The sequence below is a fragment of the Hemicordylus capensis genome, chromosome 9 (assembly GCF_027244095.1).
Source record: "Hemicordylus capensis ecotype Gifberg chromosome 9, rHemCap1.1.pri, whole genome shotgun sequence".
Lineage (NCBI taxonomy): Eukaryota > Metazoa > Chordata > Lepidosauria > Squamata > Cordylidae > Hemicordylus > Hemicordylus capensis.
Genome location: NC_069665.1, coordinates 31,581,804 through 31,597,950, shown reverse-complemented (window position 1 = coordinate 31,597,950; position 16,147 = coordinate 31,581,804). Strand labels below are relative to the sequence as shown.

General features: G+C 53.5%; 1 protein-coding gene across 1 annotated transcript in view; it reads right to left on the bottom strand.

Annotated features, from left to right (window-relative positions):
- The window catches only part of LOC128334618 (B-cadherin-like), a 29,690-nt gene extending 19,351 nt beyond the window's left edge, over positions 1–10,339 (bottom strand). Inside the window, exons 1-2 of the mRNA XM_053271591.1 lie at positions 10,279–10,339; positions 8,407–8,527 (exon numbers count right to left, since the gene is read on the bottom strand). Coding sequence (XP_053127566.1) covers positions 8,407–8,527; positions 10,279–10,326 — 169 coding nt within the window. The 5' untranslated portion in view covers positions 10,327–10,339. The remainder of the gene's footprint in view (positions 1–8,406; positions 8,528–10,278) is intronic.
- Positions 10,340–16,147: the final 5,808 nt, after the last annotated feature.

Below are 16,147 nucleotides of genomic sequence, written 5' to 3'. Positions count from 1 at the left end.
GGGGGGGGAGAAGAGAGCCCCTGCCGGGGACCCAGAATCCAGGGCTGGGATCTCAGGAGTCACACTCAGCCCGTTTGGGAAGGCGTGTCGCTCCTGACCGAGAGGGGCCGTCTCAGGCCTAGGGGAGTGGGAGGAAGCTCCTCACCCGACTGGTTTCACTTTCACCCCCCCCCCCAGGAGGACTCAGGGAAACCATTTGCCGGGAGATGTTAATCAGGAGGCTGTAGGCTCAATGTCAGGGTAATTTGGGGCATGCCAAATCTTGCTTCAGTGCAGAAAGGCGGACCTCCCAGCCCCGCCATCCTAGGATTAGACTGGAGGCTTGGGGAGGTGCTTGTCCCACAGAAACAGGCTCAGCCGCACTCTTGTCACCCCCGGGCCTGAGCCGGGGGTTAAGTCCCCGCCTCAGCCAGGTCCCTCCACCTCCAGCAGCAGAGGAGCACGTCCAAGATGGCGCCAGGAGCGTGAAGGTGCCTCTGACCGAGTCCGGCCCACGAGGCGTGGCGTGGGAGAGGCACAGCAGGGAAGCCTTGCCCCTGGAGGGGCCCTGGGCACCGGCCGAGGGACCAGCCCAAGCACACAGCCAGTGGGGAGCCTGGATTCCGCCCCAGCTGGGCGACAGAAACAGGCCCGCTTCGTCTCTGCAGCACAGGCTGCAAACCCATCAGCTGGAAAGCCACTCGCACCCCTGTTGCCCTAATTACAGGCCAGTTTGTGAGGCCTGAGGACAGGTCGCGGGTCCTGCAGGGTGCCTTTGAAGTGCAGCCATGGCTGGGCTGGGCTGGGCAGGGGGCATCCCCCCCTTCCATTAGCCCCTGCCTTGGTTGCCGCACCTGGAGGGCCGCAGCGCTGAAGACGGAGAGGGCCAGGTGCTCCCCCACAGGACCCTCTAATTAAGCCAAGGCCAAGCCAATTTGGAACCAGCCCGAGTCTGGCTTGTTTGCTTGACTTGGCCCCTCACCGGTCCGAGAGCCACACCGGCCGGGCCCCAGAGAGAAGGCCCCCACAGGCAGAGAAGCACTTTCAAGAGACACAGAACTCAGACAGCTGGGATGCAGATTCCCAGGGAAAGGTTTTGTGCATCTCCAAGCTCGCCTGCTAGGCTTGTCGGAAGCTGTTGCATGTCCTTAGTGGGGGCAACACAGAGTTGGGCAGGACACACTGGCAAACGCCAAACACAGAGGGGGTGGGGCCTAGCTCAGTGGCAGAGCATCTGCTTGGCCTGCAGAAGGCCCTGGGCTCCATCCCTGGCAGCATCTCCAGGGAGGGCTGGGGAAAACTCCTTCCTGAAGTCCAGAGAGCAGCTGCCAGTCAGAGCAGACAGTCCTGAGCTAGATGGACCAATGGTCTGACTCAGTAGATAGCCGGCTCCTGTAGGGACAAGTCATGCTGGCTGCCACAAGACCAGCTCTGACAAAGCACCATTGAGCTCCCTTTGCCTTCGAGCTCTCCAGTGGAGGAAGAGGGGGACATGCGCTTGAGCAAGCCCCTCGAGTGTGCGCACCAACAACTCAGAGCCTGTTATCTGGGCAGGAAACAAACAGCCTTGACTCATCGGCAAGGACCCCACGCAAGGGTTGCAGACACAGCCGGGATGTGGTTGTGACTGTGGCCCCATGTAGGAGGCACAAGGGCAGGGCAGCCTGACTCGGCCTTCCACTAGTTTTGCAATACCAGAAGGACCAGGAAGGGCTGCATATGTGCGCGCGCACACACACAAGTCATCACAGGGTGGGAATTCTGTGGCTCTCTTCAGCAGGGAAAGAGATAAGAGCACCCATACCTGGACACACCCCAAAGAGGCGTGGCACTCTCCCCTGCTGCCCCCTCCCTTCCGAGAACCGCCTCCATCTGCAGACATCCCACCTGGCTGTCTCAGAGAGGAGGCAGCCAGAGCCCCTCCCTTCCTCCGGCTGGGTTTGTGCCCCCCCACACACACACTGCAGTGGTCATGCCCCCCCCCCGAATGTGCTTCTTTTCCTCTTCCCTCCCCTCCTCCACTTTTGAATTGTGCCAATTACTGAGCCAGTCCATGACTGTGTTCTCAACTCTGAGCTGCTCTGCTGGGGTGTATCAGCAAAAAGGCAGTACAGAAAGTGGGCTACTGCAGGAATCTAACACACTTCTTAAGAACAGTCCCAGTCCCCTTTGACCAGGGATGCTCAGCCTTGCGTCCCCAGCTTGCAAACTCCCCAGTCAGTCACAACAGCAGCCAAAAGCCATCTGGGGACCCAAGGCTGAGCACCCCGGCCTGAGAGAGAGAGAGAGAGAGAGAGCATAAGCAGTGATCTGTCTAGCTGTGCAGTGTTTCTTCTGACCGAGGGTGGCTTCCCAAGGTCATCCCCAGTCCTATTACTCAGCGGATTTCTCTGGAGATGCCAGAGTTGGACTCTGGGGCAAAGGAACATAGGAAGCTGCCATATACTGAGTCAGACCCTTGGTTCATCTCACTCAGTATTGTCTTCACAGATTGGCAGCAGCTTCTCCAAGGTTGCAGGCAGGAGTCTCTCTCAGCCCTCTCTTGGAGATGCTGCCAGGGAGGGAATTTGGAACCTGGATGCTCTTCCCAGAGCGGCTCCATCCCCTAAAAGGGGAATCTCTTCCAGTGCTCACACATCAAGTCTCCCATTCAGATGCAACCAGGGCAGACCCTGCTTAGCTAAGGGGACAAGTCATGCTTGCTACCACCAGACCAGCTCTCTTCCCTGTAGCATGTACTGCCCCACTGATCTAGGACTTCTCTGGTTCCAAGGCAAACCCAGCAAGAACTGGGCTCTACAGGGAAAGGTGCTGGAGCCTGCATGAACGAACAACCGTGCCTATAGCCACAGAAACAGACAGACACACTATGCTAGCAAGTGGGCTGTGGCTGTTTTCATGGACGGCTGCGGAATGCCCAGCATCCCAGATCAGCTGTGCCAACCTTTTCCCCCAGGCAAGGCTCCTGTGTTTTAAAAACCTGCAGGGGGGAATTCAGGTGGTGAAGCTCTTCCCAGTGCTACATCTGCTGCTGAGGAAAATCGTTGGCTTCTGGATTTCTGCATGTCAGGCAGGTGTTCAAAGCACAGGAGCATTGCCAGGGGAAAGAAGGCAACCCCTTTTCAGATATAACCCGGGCAGGGCTGCAGATATTGTACTACAATGCCCATCTTCCCTGCTTATTGGCCACTGTAAGTTGTAGTCAAACAGCAGGGGGGGGGATGAAGTTGGGCAGCCCTGACCTAGGGAAGGTGTTATGAAGATTTCTGGCCCTTTGCATGGCGTGGGGCTACCTGGAGACACCAAGCTAAGCCTTGGACTCTGCCCTGCCTCATGACCTCACTGCTGGCTTAATCCTTCTGTATACAGAGGAGGAAGACAACAGAGCAAGGCCTGACTGAAAACCAAAAGATCCCGTCTCAGGAGGTCTGAAAAAGACTGGATAAATCACCCCGGCCGGGTGTGTGTGTGTGTGTGGGGGGGGGATGTTTACAACCTGTGATTCAAAGTTTCCACTCTACAGCCCTCCCTTAGCCTCTTTCTCCATTGCAATGAGGTGAGGTAAGGTGGTCTTATCTTGTTTGTTTAAAATGCAGCTACAAATCTGCTTTTTCAGCTTAAAACTGCCCCCCTTTATTCTCCTTTTTTTCTGAAAAACGATTAACTGCCTTTTCTGTGCCAGTTTGGAAATCTAGACATGACCTTCCCTCTTGGTACTTGAACTCATCAACTTCTTGCTCTGTTTTAATCACCAATGATTATATCACCACCACCACCGTTTACTATTTTCATGTCCCACCCCTCCTTCAGAACAGTGTGTATGAGGCTATCCCATTTTATCTTCACAACATCCCTGTGAGGCAGGCTAGGCTGAGAGGAGCCAGTCCAAGGGTACCAGCAAGCTTCATGGTTCAGTGCAGAGTTGAACCCAAGTCTTCAACAGTCTCCACTGACATGCCCAATCACAACCTTGAGATTCATCCTAGTGGGGAATTCCAGTTTCTCATGGACTATTCTTTTTTAAAAATGGTTAATATTCTACCATTAATGGGAAAGGGCCCTGGCTTAAGGCTATGGCATGGTCCCAGTTCAGCCGCCTGAATCTCCCGTGAAAAAGGGATCTCTCAGGTGGCAGGATGAGCCCTTGGAGAGCAGCTGCCAGTCAGGCTACGCAGAGCAGAGCGTGGGTCTGACTCAGTATAAGGCTCCTTCATGAGTTCACAGCCCCCCATTGCTGCTGCAGGAAAGATTGCTGGGCCCAGTGACTGCTTTGTACAGGGCTAACCCCGATGTTGTCAGTAGGGTCACACAGCTGAACCCTGTAGAGGTCGAACATGATGCAACACGGCATCCATGTGGAAGCTCCTTCCTTTTTAAAAGAGTGTTTTGGGAGCAGACCAAGTTACATTTGAATGGATTGAATTGCCCCATGTTTTCTGGGAACAAACAACCCAGAAGAGAAGCCTGCCTTATACAGAGTTGGGCTTCTGCAATTACCCATGAAAACAAAACCACATCACAATGTTGGAGAAACACTCCAGGCAGTGCTAGCATCCAGGTTCTGCAGATGGCGGCTACGGAAATAGGGATGGTTCCTTGGCCCAAGAGCCTTACATTGCTAGGAACTCCAGTGCTTGGGGTATCTGGCAACCAGGGGTTTATCCAGGGGCAGCCTGAAACACGTTTCGCTCCCATTTTTGGTTTCTGTTGCATGTTGAAAGCTCTCTCATTCTGCTTAGCACAGAGAGAAAGAGGACAGGCCTCTCTGTCAGTCTGCTGTGCAAGCCGCAAGAGCGGTGCTTTTTCCCTCCACCTTCAAAGCAGCTTCACTTGCAGAGTTAAGATCAAGCACGCTGGGTGTGTATCAAGTTCTCTCCAAAGAGCTGAGTCAAGTTTGGCTTGGCTGCCCAAGGATGAAATGCCTCCTTTCAAATGAGCTCATTGCCATTAAGAGCATCGCCCTTTCCCTCATGGACACACCTGGGCTCCAAGGTATTGAGCCTTCCAGCAGGCCAGCCAGGTGCCAGGAGTGCCTTCTCTACCTGTGCGGGCAGGAGCCGACCCTCAACACTCTGACTGCTTTTTAGCCACATGCTGCCCCGAAAGCCGGCACGGTCATTTGTATGGATCCCAAAATCACAGCATGTTTGTATTCTGGATTTATTTTAGACCTATAAAGGCGAATTCTGAATGTTTTGTTCACATATGTTAGGCATAAGTGCATAAGATTTTATTTTTTTGTTAAACCTGATAGACTTAATTCCATAACAAAGCCATTCCTATCACAACATACATACCTTTTAAGGCAGGAGTTCCCATCCTGTGGTACCCCAGATGTTGCTGAACTACAACTCCCATCATCCCTAGCTACAATTTATTGTAGCTGGGGATGATAGGAGTTGTAGTTCAGCAACATCTGGGGTACCACGGGATGGGAGCCCCTGCTTTAAGGCATAACATTCTCATTTCTGTTTAGCTATTTCTGCTTTCATTTCTCATCTCTATAAACCACAAATGCAGACCATAGTTCTTGAAATCCCTTCTCTAACATCTTCTCTTGCAAACTGTTGATTCCCACTCAGCAACTGGGACAGGTTCCTGGAGCGTGTATATCCATGCGTGCCTACAGTATTATCCTCTTTGCTGCCTATGGAGCTCACATACCAAGTTCTGGGGCAGAGAACCTACCCTGGTGAAGTCTCATAAAGGTCACTTGCTACTGCACAGCTGATGAGCAGAACATGAATGTGATCTGGAAGCTACTGCTAAAAGGAAGCCGCCATCTGGCATGGCCACCACTGGGTGTAAGGCAGAGCTGCACCAGTTTGTCCTTCCAGCTGCTGTTGGACTAAAACTCCCATCACCCACAATGGCCCATAGTTAGGGATGATAGGAGTTGTAGTCCAAACACAGCTTGTGCAGCCCAGGCGTAAGGTGTGTGCACCACATTCCCAAGGATTACTGCTCCCCGGGGACTTCGAGGATCGACTCCTCCTCCTGCTCTGTCCCCACCCCAACTCACTGCAGTACGGCAGATGCTTTTTTCACACAACGGCAGGGCTTTTTCGGTGGTGGCACCTTCCCTCCATAAAGGTCCTACTAAGTGAAGTCTACCTAGGCCCCATCATCAAATATCCGGGCTTGGAATATGCTCCCTGCTGAAATAAGAGCATCTCCTTTTCCGTTTGCTTTTAGGAAGATCCTCAAGAAGCACCTGTTTCCGCAGACTTTTAACTGAAACCAATTTTAAACGGTTTAATTTGGCTCTTTTTACTACATTTTGTAAAATTTTAACTGTTTTCACTCTGTTTCATATTGCCTTTTAAATGTTATACAACGCCTAGAGAGGTACATATCCGGTGGTATAAAAAATATTCTAAATACATACATGCATGTATTTTTGGTGGCCTTGTCAAAACTTGGCTTTTTGTGGCAACTTGATCATTGCTTTGTGGGGTTCCCATTCTTTATGCCAGGGATGGCCGACCCGCGGGGCTCTCGAGGTGTTGTCAGACTACAACTCCCACCATGGCTACCTGTGCAGCTGGGGGATGATGGGAGTTGTAGTCCCATCACTGGGCTGCCAGTATCGTGTTGCTGCTTTTACTGGCTTTACAACTGCTTGTTTTAACTTGTTTATTCATGTTTGCTGCTTTGGCTCTACGTTACAAGAAAGGCAGGGTATCACCCACCCCCAAATAAAAGATAGATGTATACAGGATAAGCCTCTCGTCAGGATCCCCTCCCCCACTTTTTCTTTTTCTTTTGGTTTAAATAGGCTAGGAACCTATAGCTTTGGGACCGTGAGCCTGTGCTCCCCCCACGGCCACAAGCGTTGATGTATTACTCTGTTAACAAACAGCACAGCTGTTTTAATTCTTCTTGATTGCAATACTGTTTGTGACAGCTGAATAAGCCTGATGATAAATGAAAGTACGTTGGAGCTCTGCTTTTGGCTGCCTGCCTGGGGAGTTTCACCCACCGAAGAAGAGACCTGCTCACACGGGATTCTAAGCCAAGATCTCTCCAAGGGTTATTTCACGAGGAAAGGACACACACGGCCAACTGCCACAGCCCCGTCTTACTCCTAACAGAACCGAAAATAAGAGGCTTAACTGATCCCTGGCGCGCGCACACACACACACACACACACACGGTAAATGATTCACAAGGCCTTATTGACACAGCCCGACTGCCTGCCAGTCCTGCCCTGCCAGTGAAACTGCGATAAGCAGGAGGCAACCAGTCGGGAGCAATTGTCAAAGTTCACAAATGAGCAAACACCAGCTCCACGCCCAGGTGCTGCGAGTTGGAGCAAGCCGGCCTCTCCCTGCAGCCAAGCTCCACCTCCCAGCTCTAGAGGGGGGGAAAGGGCAGGTTGGAAACTACCTGCACTTCTTGTTAACACTTTCGAGACTCTGAGGCTCAGGACCGGGAAAGCCTGCTTCCTCCTCTTAGCACGATAAAGCAACTCAGCTGCCCCCAAGCACTCCTCAGAAGAGAATGATGAACCTGTGCCTGACCTCCTGCAGCCCAGTCAAATGTCTCCAACAGGGGACACCAGCCATGCTTCAGGTGCAGCAGCAAACACACACACCCCCAGCACTTCATCCGGTTTGTTTTATTCACTGTACTAGATTTTAAATCTCTTTTCATGCTGCTCTGAGAATCCTCTGGGCTGAAGAGCAGAAGGGCAGATGTTACAATAAATAAAATCTCCAACTTGCCCCAAACTGGAGGGTGTCACAGCCTCTTAGGCGACAAAATGTTCTAGGGAAATCTTGTTCCAAACAACCCTTCACTGCATCAGGCTGGTAAAGACATTGGCTAAGGGGCTGGGATGCAGATGCCCTTGCCCGTCAATATGTCTCTGAGGTGCTGGGGGGAGAGCCAGAACATACGAAACTGAGGAATTACTATTTAGGATTCATACACTTGCACTTCCGGCGCTCTGCAGGAGTGGTCTGCAGCCTTGCTTATCTTCATCCCGAGGACCAGGCAATTACACCCATTTCACAGAAGAGGGAATAAGACCCTGCCCCTGTGAATCCACAAGCTGGGATTTGAAACCAGTCCGAGGGCCAGCACCCTCTTCTCAAGTACCCTTCTTGCTGGTCACAGTTCACTAGCGGAAGCAGCTAGGAGGATATTTGGAGAAGGCGGCAGGGCACACTTTGCTCCCTGGGGAACTCCCCGACTCTTGCATCCTAACCGCGGGACTGGCTCTACTCTCTAGCACAGCACACCTGCCAGAATGATTCATCCAGCCCCCATAGAAGTTATCCTGCTCGGAAGGAAGGAGACGGGACAAGTCAGAGAACCAACAAGGCCATGACCTCATCGCAGAGAAGTGAAGGTAGAGTCTCCCAGCCCAGGAGGCAGCCTGACGAAACAGGACGAGGGAGAGTGTCATGGAGTGACTCTTACCTTTGCCCAACAGTCGGCCCCTTTCCAGGTCTGGCCTGGGCGCGGTGAAAGTGTACACCTCTGAGCTGAAGCCTGGCTGGCACTGGGCCTTCTCCTCCTCCATGCACAGCCACCTTTCAGCCTGGCAAACCAGAAAAACAAGTCTGAATCAAGCCCTCTGAGATGTAACCTCCCTCGCTGTGAAAGGCTTTTCAGGCCTACCTGGTGGACTCTTGCGGGGGGGGGGGGGGGGGATGCAAAGCACCCGAACTCTGCTTCCCAAACCTCTTTGCATTTGGGGAGGGGCGTGTGCTTGTGGGTCACTTAGGAGGAGCCCTTCTGGGTCCAAAGAAAGGTCCATAGCCTCCAGGGTCCTGCTTCCCACAACGGCCAGCCCCGCCAGACGCCCAAAAGGAAAGTCCAGAAGTGAGACATTTAGGAGGGCAAGCTGTTCTCTCCTGCTATTTGGTGGCACACATATGACTTCTGAACATCGAGGTCCAGGTTAGCCTTCCTGACTAGTAGCCATTCATAGATTTGCCCTCTGTGAATTTCTCTAGTCCCCCTTTTTAAAGCCCTCAAAGCCAGACAGACCATCTTGTGGCAGTGAGTTCCAAGAGCTAACTTAGAGAGCTTTGTGTGAAGAAGCCCTTCCCTGGTCTCTCCCGAATCTCCCTATCCATTTCTTTGGATTATCCCTTCCTAGCTTTAGAAGAGAGAGAGAGGAAATGGCTTCTCTCCTCTCACACCACTTGTCTCTTTTCTGAGCGAAAAAGGTCCAAATGCTTCCCTTGCAGGGAAGGCGCTCCCCTCCACGGGCCATCTGGCTTGCCCTTTTCTGCAGCTTCTAATCAAGACCAGCCTGACTCCTCAAGTGACCCAGTAACCTCTCGGAGGGGGGAACTTTTCCAGGCAATGATCTGCAAGTCCCCCCCCCGCCCCTCCCCAGCTCAGCAAGACCCCCTGGCAGCGGACTCTGCCTCTCGCCAGGAGAGGTGAATCCTGACCCCCATGAGCCGGCCCCTGCAGTGGGGGGGAGGGAGGGAGGGGAAGTGGCTCTGCACTGATTAACCTGGGATCCAAGGACATGATTGTGATGTACAGTTGGGACTCCCAGCCTCGGGTTCCCAGGTGTTAGACTACAACCCTGGTGCCTGGGCATGATGGGCATTGTAGTCCAACAGGTGGGGAGGCAAAGTTAGGAGCCCACTTTGTACAGGAAGCAGACACTGGTGCTGGGCCCGAGACACCCAGACCAAGCTGCCACTGGGACAAACGGGCCCCATTGTTTCAGGGTGTTTGCCCCAGGTATGTCCGATGGGGGGGTGCGTGGAAGTCACACGTGACTCAGTAGCAAAGAGAAGACCAAGGAGAGGATAAGAGGAGGGGAGGCAGGAAAAATACAATAATCATCCCTCTTCCAGGGAAAAGAAGAAACAGCTGGCCGTGTTTGAAGGTGTGTGTGTGGGGAGAAACAGGGCATGCGGAAGGTGCCCAGCCACCCCTGGCCGTGAGGATGCCGTCAGGGAGGGCTCCCCCCCCGCCCCGCACAAAGCTACCCAACAGGTGCCAGGTGCTGTACAAAAACAGACGGGGAGAGAAGGGCGAAGAGGAGAGCTGAGGGGAACTTCACCCCAGCGGGGGCAGAGCGAAGGGCAGGAGAGGGGAAGGCCGCGGCCAAGCGCAAGGCCAGAAGAAGGCCCCGAGCGGGGAGGGCGCCCGAGGGAGACGGGGGGTGGGGGCGCCCGCGGAGGCGGCTGCGAACCAAGAGCGCCCAAGTTTCTCCCCGCTGGGAGGCCGCCCGAGAAGGGAGCAGGCAGGCTCCCCTGGGCAAGAGTGCCTCTGAGCGCGCGAGGAGGAAGGCCCGGCCCCGCGGCGGAAGAGGGCCCCTACCTGGAGCAGGAGCAGCAGCAGAAGGCAGAGTCCCGGCTGCGTCCCCATCGGAGCAGGGCGCGAGGCGCGAGGCGCGGTGCGGCTTCGAAGGACTCCTCACTCAGCACTGTCTGCCGCTCCAGGTGCGTGCGCGTCACCTTTGACAGCAGCAGCAGCAGCAGCAGCAGGTGAGGGGCCCCGGGCCCCACCCCCGAGCGGAGGCCCCGCCCCCAGTCACCGCCCTCCTGTGTCTCCCCTGGGGCTACGGGAGACTCCGAGCTGCCTGGGACTCCCACCCTTGCAAAAGGAAGGAAGGAAGGAAGGAGCAGAGGCTCTGATGCGGCGCCAGTGCCTGCCCTGCTGCTGCTGCTGCTGCTGCCCTTCCTCCCAGCAGCTGGGGCAGCCCGCCTGCCTCGGACCCCGCTCCCAGGAGTCAGCCTGGCGGACTCCAAAAGGCAGCCCAAGGTGAGCGGCTTTACCGCCACGGCGACCCTGTGAGGTAGGCGCACAGCAGTAGTACGCAAAGGATACGCGTCCTGTTGCCACATCTCTATCCCACCCTTCTTCAAAGACATCCAGTGACAGAAACGGAACCCCCCTGCAAAGGTCCTGGAGAGCTGGTCTTGTAGCATCCCCTGAGGGGAATCTCTTGCAGTGCTCACACATCAAGTCCCCCATTCAGATGCAACCAGGGCAGACCCTGCTTAGCCAAGGGGGCAAGGCATGCTGGCTACCACCAGACCAGCTTCAAGTTCTCATTCATTCAAGCTCTCCTCCTCCAAGACCAGCTCTCCTCCACCTGGGCCACGGTGGACCCAGGGCCAAGAAGTGCCCCATCCAGGCAGATTAACATGGAACAGCTCTGCAGAAGGTGGGCAAAGGATTTGATGTGCCCCTTGGGAAGCCACTGGGAAGAGCTTGGCCGCTTGGCCGCTGCTGCCGCCGCTGCTCAGACGGTCGTCCCCACAGGGCCAACGAAGGGCATGCCATGGGTGGGACGTTTCCATTTCAGACTGGTGGGTGGGTCCTCTGTGTCTCCCTCTTGCTTCCTCTGCAAGCTCCCCGGTCCCCAATGATGCCACCAGAGCAGTTCCAGAGACTCTGCCTTGGTTACAGTAGGGTGAGTGAGGGGTTCTCAAGTTTGGGTCCCCAGATGCTGTTGGGTTATAACACCCGTCATCCCTGACCACCAGGGCCTTCATATTGTAGCCTGGGGATTGTATCTGCGGGCCCAAGCTTGAAAGCCCTTGATCTAGACTGCCCTGTCTGTAGAATGGGGCTATCGGAGATCTCTTCAAAGGACTATTTTTAGGCGCATTACACGGGATCACTCTGAAGTGCATTGCAATACTGAAAGTGCTGGATGACGAGGGCGATGATAACAACTTTACACACACACCCCCGAGCACAAAATACCTCCGAGATGAAAGAGTGCGCTGGGTCTGGGTGCCTCACTCACTCTTGGTCTCTGATGAACCGAAACTGGCAGAGTTTTTTGTTGGTTCTCATCTACACAGCCCTCAGCAGTGGAGGCGGATTCTGAAGGCCACCTTCTTCCTCATGTGCTTTTTTGGTCTTTGGGGTGAGCCGTCTCTGAAGCCCAGAAAGCCTCTGTTGGAGCGGAATTGTTTCCCCTGAAAGCAAATGTATATTTCAGTCTCCTCCCACTCAATGGAGCTTGTGGGGAATTGGAGGTGCTTGCATATGTCTGAAAGAGGACTTGCCCAAATGGGGCAGAGCTGGTGGGAGACCTGCCCCATTATCTTCTACGAGGGGTTCTCAAGCCTGGGGCCCTGGATGTTCGGACTACAGCTTCCATCACCCCCTGCCATCATGGACTTCTGCTATTGTAGCTAGGGGTGATGGGATTTGTAGTTCAACAATCTCTGAGGACCCACGTTTGATAGCCTCTGCTCTATGGTATTGTGTCAAAACCCTACAAGGAAGCTGTTGGGTCCCTTTTTTTGGTAGGGTGCAGGTTTGGCCATCTGATCAAATGCTGATTTTAAAGAACAAGCATAATCATGGAGCACCCCTCCCACCAGCCTGAGTCTGCTGGGCACTTCAGATAACTTTGGAGACTGCTCTCCGCTCCACCATTGCAGGAGACCAGATGGGTAGCAGCACCCCTAAGCCAGGGCCTTTGGGTCTGTGCCCAGATGGTGGAGTACCAGAGCCACCTTTCTGGTTTTCTCTTTCTGGTCCTAGGTAGAGTGTGCCATTAAGTCAGTGTCGACTCCTGAGGACCACAGAGCCCTGGGATTTTTCTTTGTTAGAATACAAGAGGGGTTGACCATTGCCTCTTCCCAGTAGGAGATGATGCCTTTCAGCATCTTCCTATATCACTGCTGCTTGAGAGGTGTTTCCCATAGTCTGGGAAACAAACCAATTCAAACCGGCAACCTCTGGATTGCTAATCAAGTCATTTCCCCACTGTGCCATTAGGTGGTTCTAAAGGTAAAGTGTGCCGTCAGATTGATTCCGACTCCTGGTGGCCACAGAGCCCTGTGGTTTTCTTTTGGTAGTATACAGGAGGGGTTTACCATTGCCTCCTTCCGCACAGTATGAGATGATACCTTTCGGCATCCTCCTACATCGCTGCTGCCTGATATAGCAGGGATTTGAACCGGCAACCTTCTGCTTGTTAGTGACTTAGGTGGTTCTGGGCATCTTTTAAATATTGTTTTTTATTCCAGCAAGCTTTTGATTTATGGGTTGTTTTTATGAGCTGCTATTTTAAATGCTCAAGGGCTCTGCTTAGTTTGTGTTCCTTGCTGTCTTGTCCTGTTTTTCCAAGACCACCCTGAGCCATTTTTGGAAAGGGGGTATAGAAATGGAATAAATAAATAAATAGTATATGGTTACTATATGTGTGTTTTTAATATCTGTTGCTTTGGGTGCCTTTTAAAAAAGAAAAGTAGGGTTTAGATGTTCCTCATTAAATTTGCCATGCAGACTGCCAAGATTAGGACACATTCTGCAGATCTTCAGCCGTTAAATTGCAAATGCTATGAATTGGCGAGACCGGGGCGGGCCAGGCAGTTTGTATCACTCTTGTCCTGATAGAAGTTTGCCCTCGGAAAAAGGAGTGTAATTTCAAAAGCTTTTGCTCTGCCATGAATCCTGGCTGGCTGAGCTAAGTGGCCAAACTGACAGCATCCTCTGGTGGTGCCTTTTGGTGCTGCTTCTCACCTGCTAAGGGGTTCTCAGTAGTAAGTGCACCTGATTTCAGACCCTGCATCCCCAGAAAGGTGTGTCTAAATGAATTTGTCTAAAGCCCCTTTTAAAACTATGCAGACTGGTAGCATAACATCCTGTGGCAGAGAGTTCCACAGTTTAGTTATAAAAAATTCTCACACATAATTCCTTGATCAACTAGATGCAAAACTGCAGAGACACTAAAATGTAACAATTCTCTGCCTTCCAACATGCAGTTGATCCAGCACCAGCTGACAGCACTGGTTTGCTTATATGGTCAGCGAATCCCAGAGGCCATGTTCATCAAAGGCTAATCTTGTGCCATCAGGACAGGTTTTTATTAATACTTATGAACATTTTAAACTGTTTAACATGACAATACCTATCAGTTAACAAAAAAGTATCTTTTACCAAATCACCTCTGCAAATAAGCTCAGAAAGAGTGCCATATTTTAGTCTGATAGGGATGCACCTAGGCACATGGGAAGCTGCCATATCCTGAGCTGACCATTGGTCCATCTAGCTCAGGATTGTCTACCCAGACTGGCAGCGGCTTCTCCAAGGCTGCAGGCAGGAATCTCTCTCAGCCCTATCTTGGAGATGCTGCCAGGGAGGGAACTTGGAACCTGGAAGCTCTTCCCAGAGCGGCTTCATCATCCCCAACAGGGAATCTCTTCCAGTGCTCACAATTCTAGACTCCCATTCATGTGCAACCAGGGCAGACCCTGCTTAGCTAAGGGGACAAGTCATGCTTGCTACCACCAGACCAGCTCTCCTCTCCTGAAATGCACAGAAACACAAGTTGCAGAACTTCTCAAATGCCACTACGATGGCCATTGTCCAACTCTGAGCCGCTCCTCCCCCCCCCACCATGAGCTTGGGGCACAAGCCCCATGGACCTCCTGCCTCGATCTCCTCCTGTGCTGTCCCTGTCCACAGAGGCTGAGCTGGTGAAGGTCAGGGAGGGGACCAGGCCCTCTCCCCGCTTTCACCAACCCCACTCCTGCCCGTTACCATAGCAGCCTCCTCGGGCGCTTGGCTCTCCCCCCAGGCTGGCAGTCACCCACAAGGAGCTTAAGAGCGCGAGGAGGAAGGGGGCTGGAGCAGGAAAAACCAGTCAGGTGAGTGTCGGGCCTGGAGTGGGGCCAGGAAGAGGCCCCTCGCTGCAAGCCAAGCTGGAAGAGGAGCAGCAGGTGTGGGCAGGGAGGGAGGCTTTGCAGGACTCCGGTTTCTCTCCCATGAGGAAGTCTCCTCTGGAATGCGCTCAAGGCAGGTGGGTCACTGCTGGGCAGAAGCGGGGAGGAGGGAGGGAGGCACTTCTGCTCCTCCAAAGGTGGCCAGACTGAGCGGCCCAGCGGTGCAGCATTCACACCACGGCTTTGCAACCCTGTCAGGGTTTCACGGACGACCCAACAGCAGCACCTTTGAGCAAGGCACAGGCTAGAGATCCCCCCTGCCATGGGCTCTGGGTGCGACGCACCAGTCACAAAGGGAAGCAGCAGCAGCAGCAGGTGCCTTTCCACCCACTTACCACCTTCATTCAAAATGTGAAAAGGTTAAGCAGGGGGTGGTGCTTAGGGGGTGGGTTTGAAGGAAGATGTGGGTCCAAGAGGCATGCAGACGCGGGATGAGACCAGCCCATCTTGGACAGGACTTTCCCTCCCAATCAGGGCTGCACAACTCCAGCCAGACACTTGGCTTTGGACTGCAGCTCCCATCAGTCCAAGCCGCAGCAGCCAGGAGTCAGGGATGATGGGAGTTGTAGTCCAACACCTGCAGGAGGACCAGAGTGGGTCAGTCCTGCCCTAAATGAACCAGTGCGATTTGCAGGCTTCTTTGAGGTCACAGCATGAATCACATCCTCTCCCAGACTCTTGGGTACTTCCCCCAGCTGCACCGGTGGTGACTCAGCCTCCTCCCGCCTCTGAGGAGCAGCTGCTCCTCTGCCTCCAGAAAAACCTCCGTTATGGACAGCCCTCTCCCTGGGTGAAGCCAGCAGCCTGGACCCAGCCACATCGCCACCATGCAAAGCAGCCACACACCAAGACTGACTTCCCTCTGCTTCGAGAGTGCTCAGCCTGGACTCCTGCCCCAGCCATTGTGGCTGGGAACAATACAAGTTGTAGAGACCAACATAAGCCCTGCTGTACACGGACTCTCCAAGCTCTTCCACTCCACGATCCCTTTGTCACTGGTGGGGATTTTAGTCGGGATGACACATGCACCCACCTAGGAATCCCCAAGCCCCCCCCCCCCATGTATAGAAGTTAAATAGTCCAACCATTTTACAGAGGCCAGGCACACACACAGGCTCCAGAGCAAAGCTAAGGATGATGCTAGGGAACAGATCTGTAGCTTCTCATGATAGCAGAGAAAAGCTTTTTGGGGAGGAACTTAGGAAGCTGCCATATACAGAGTCAGACCCTTGGTCCATCTAGCTCAGTATTGTCTTCACAGACTGGCAGCGGCTTCTCCCAGGTTGCAGGCAGGAATCTCTCTCAGCCCGATCTTGGAGATGCTGCCAGGGAGGGAACTGGGAACCTAGATGCTCTTCCCAGAGCGGCTCCATCCCTTAAGGGGAATAGCTTATAGTGCTCACACTTCTAGTCTCCCTTTCATATGCAACCAAGGCAGATCCTGCTTAGCTAAGAGGACAAGTCAGGCTTGCTACCACCAGACCAGGAATCTAACA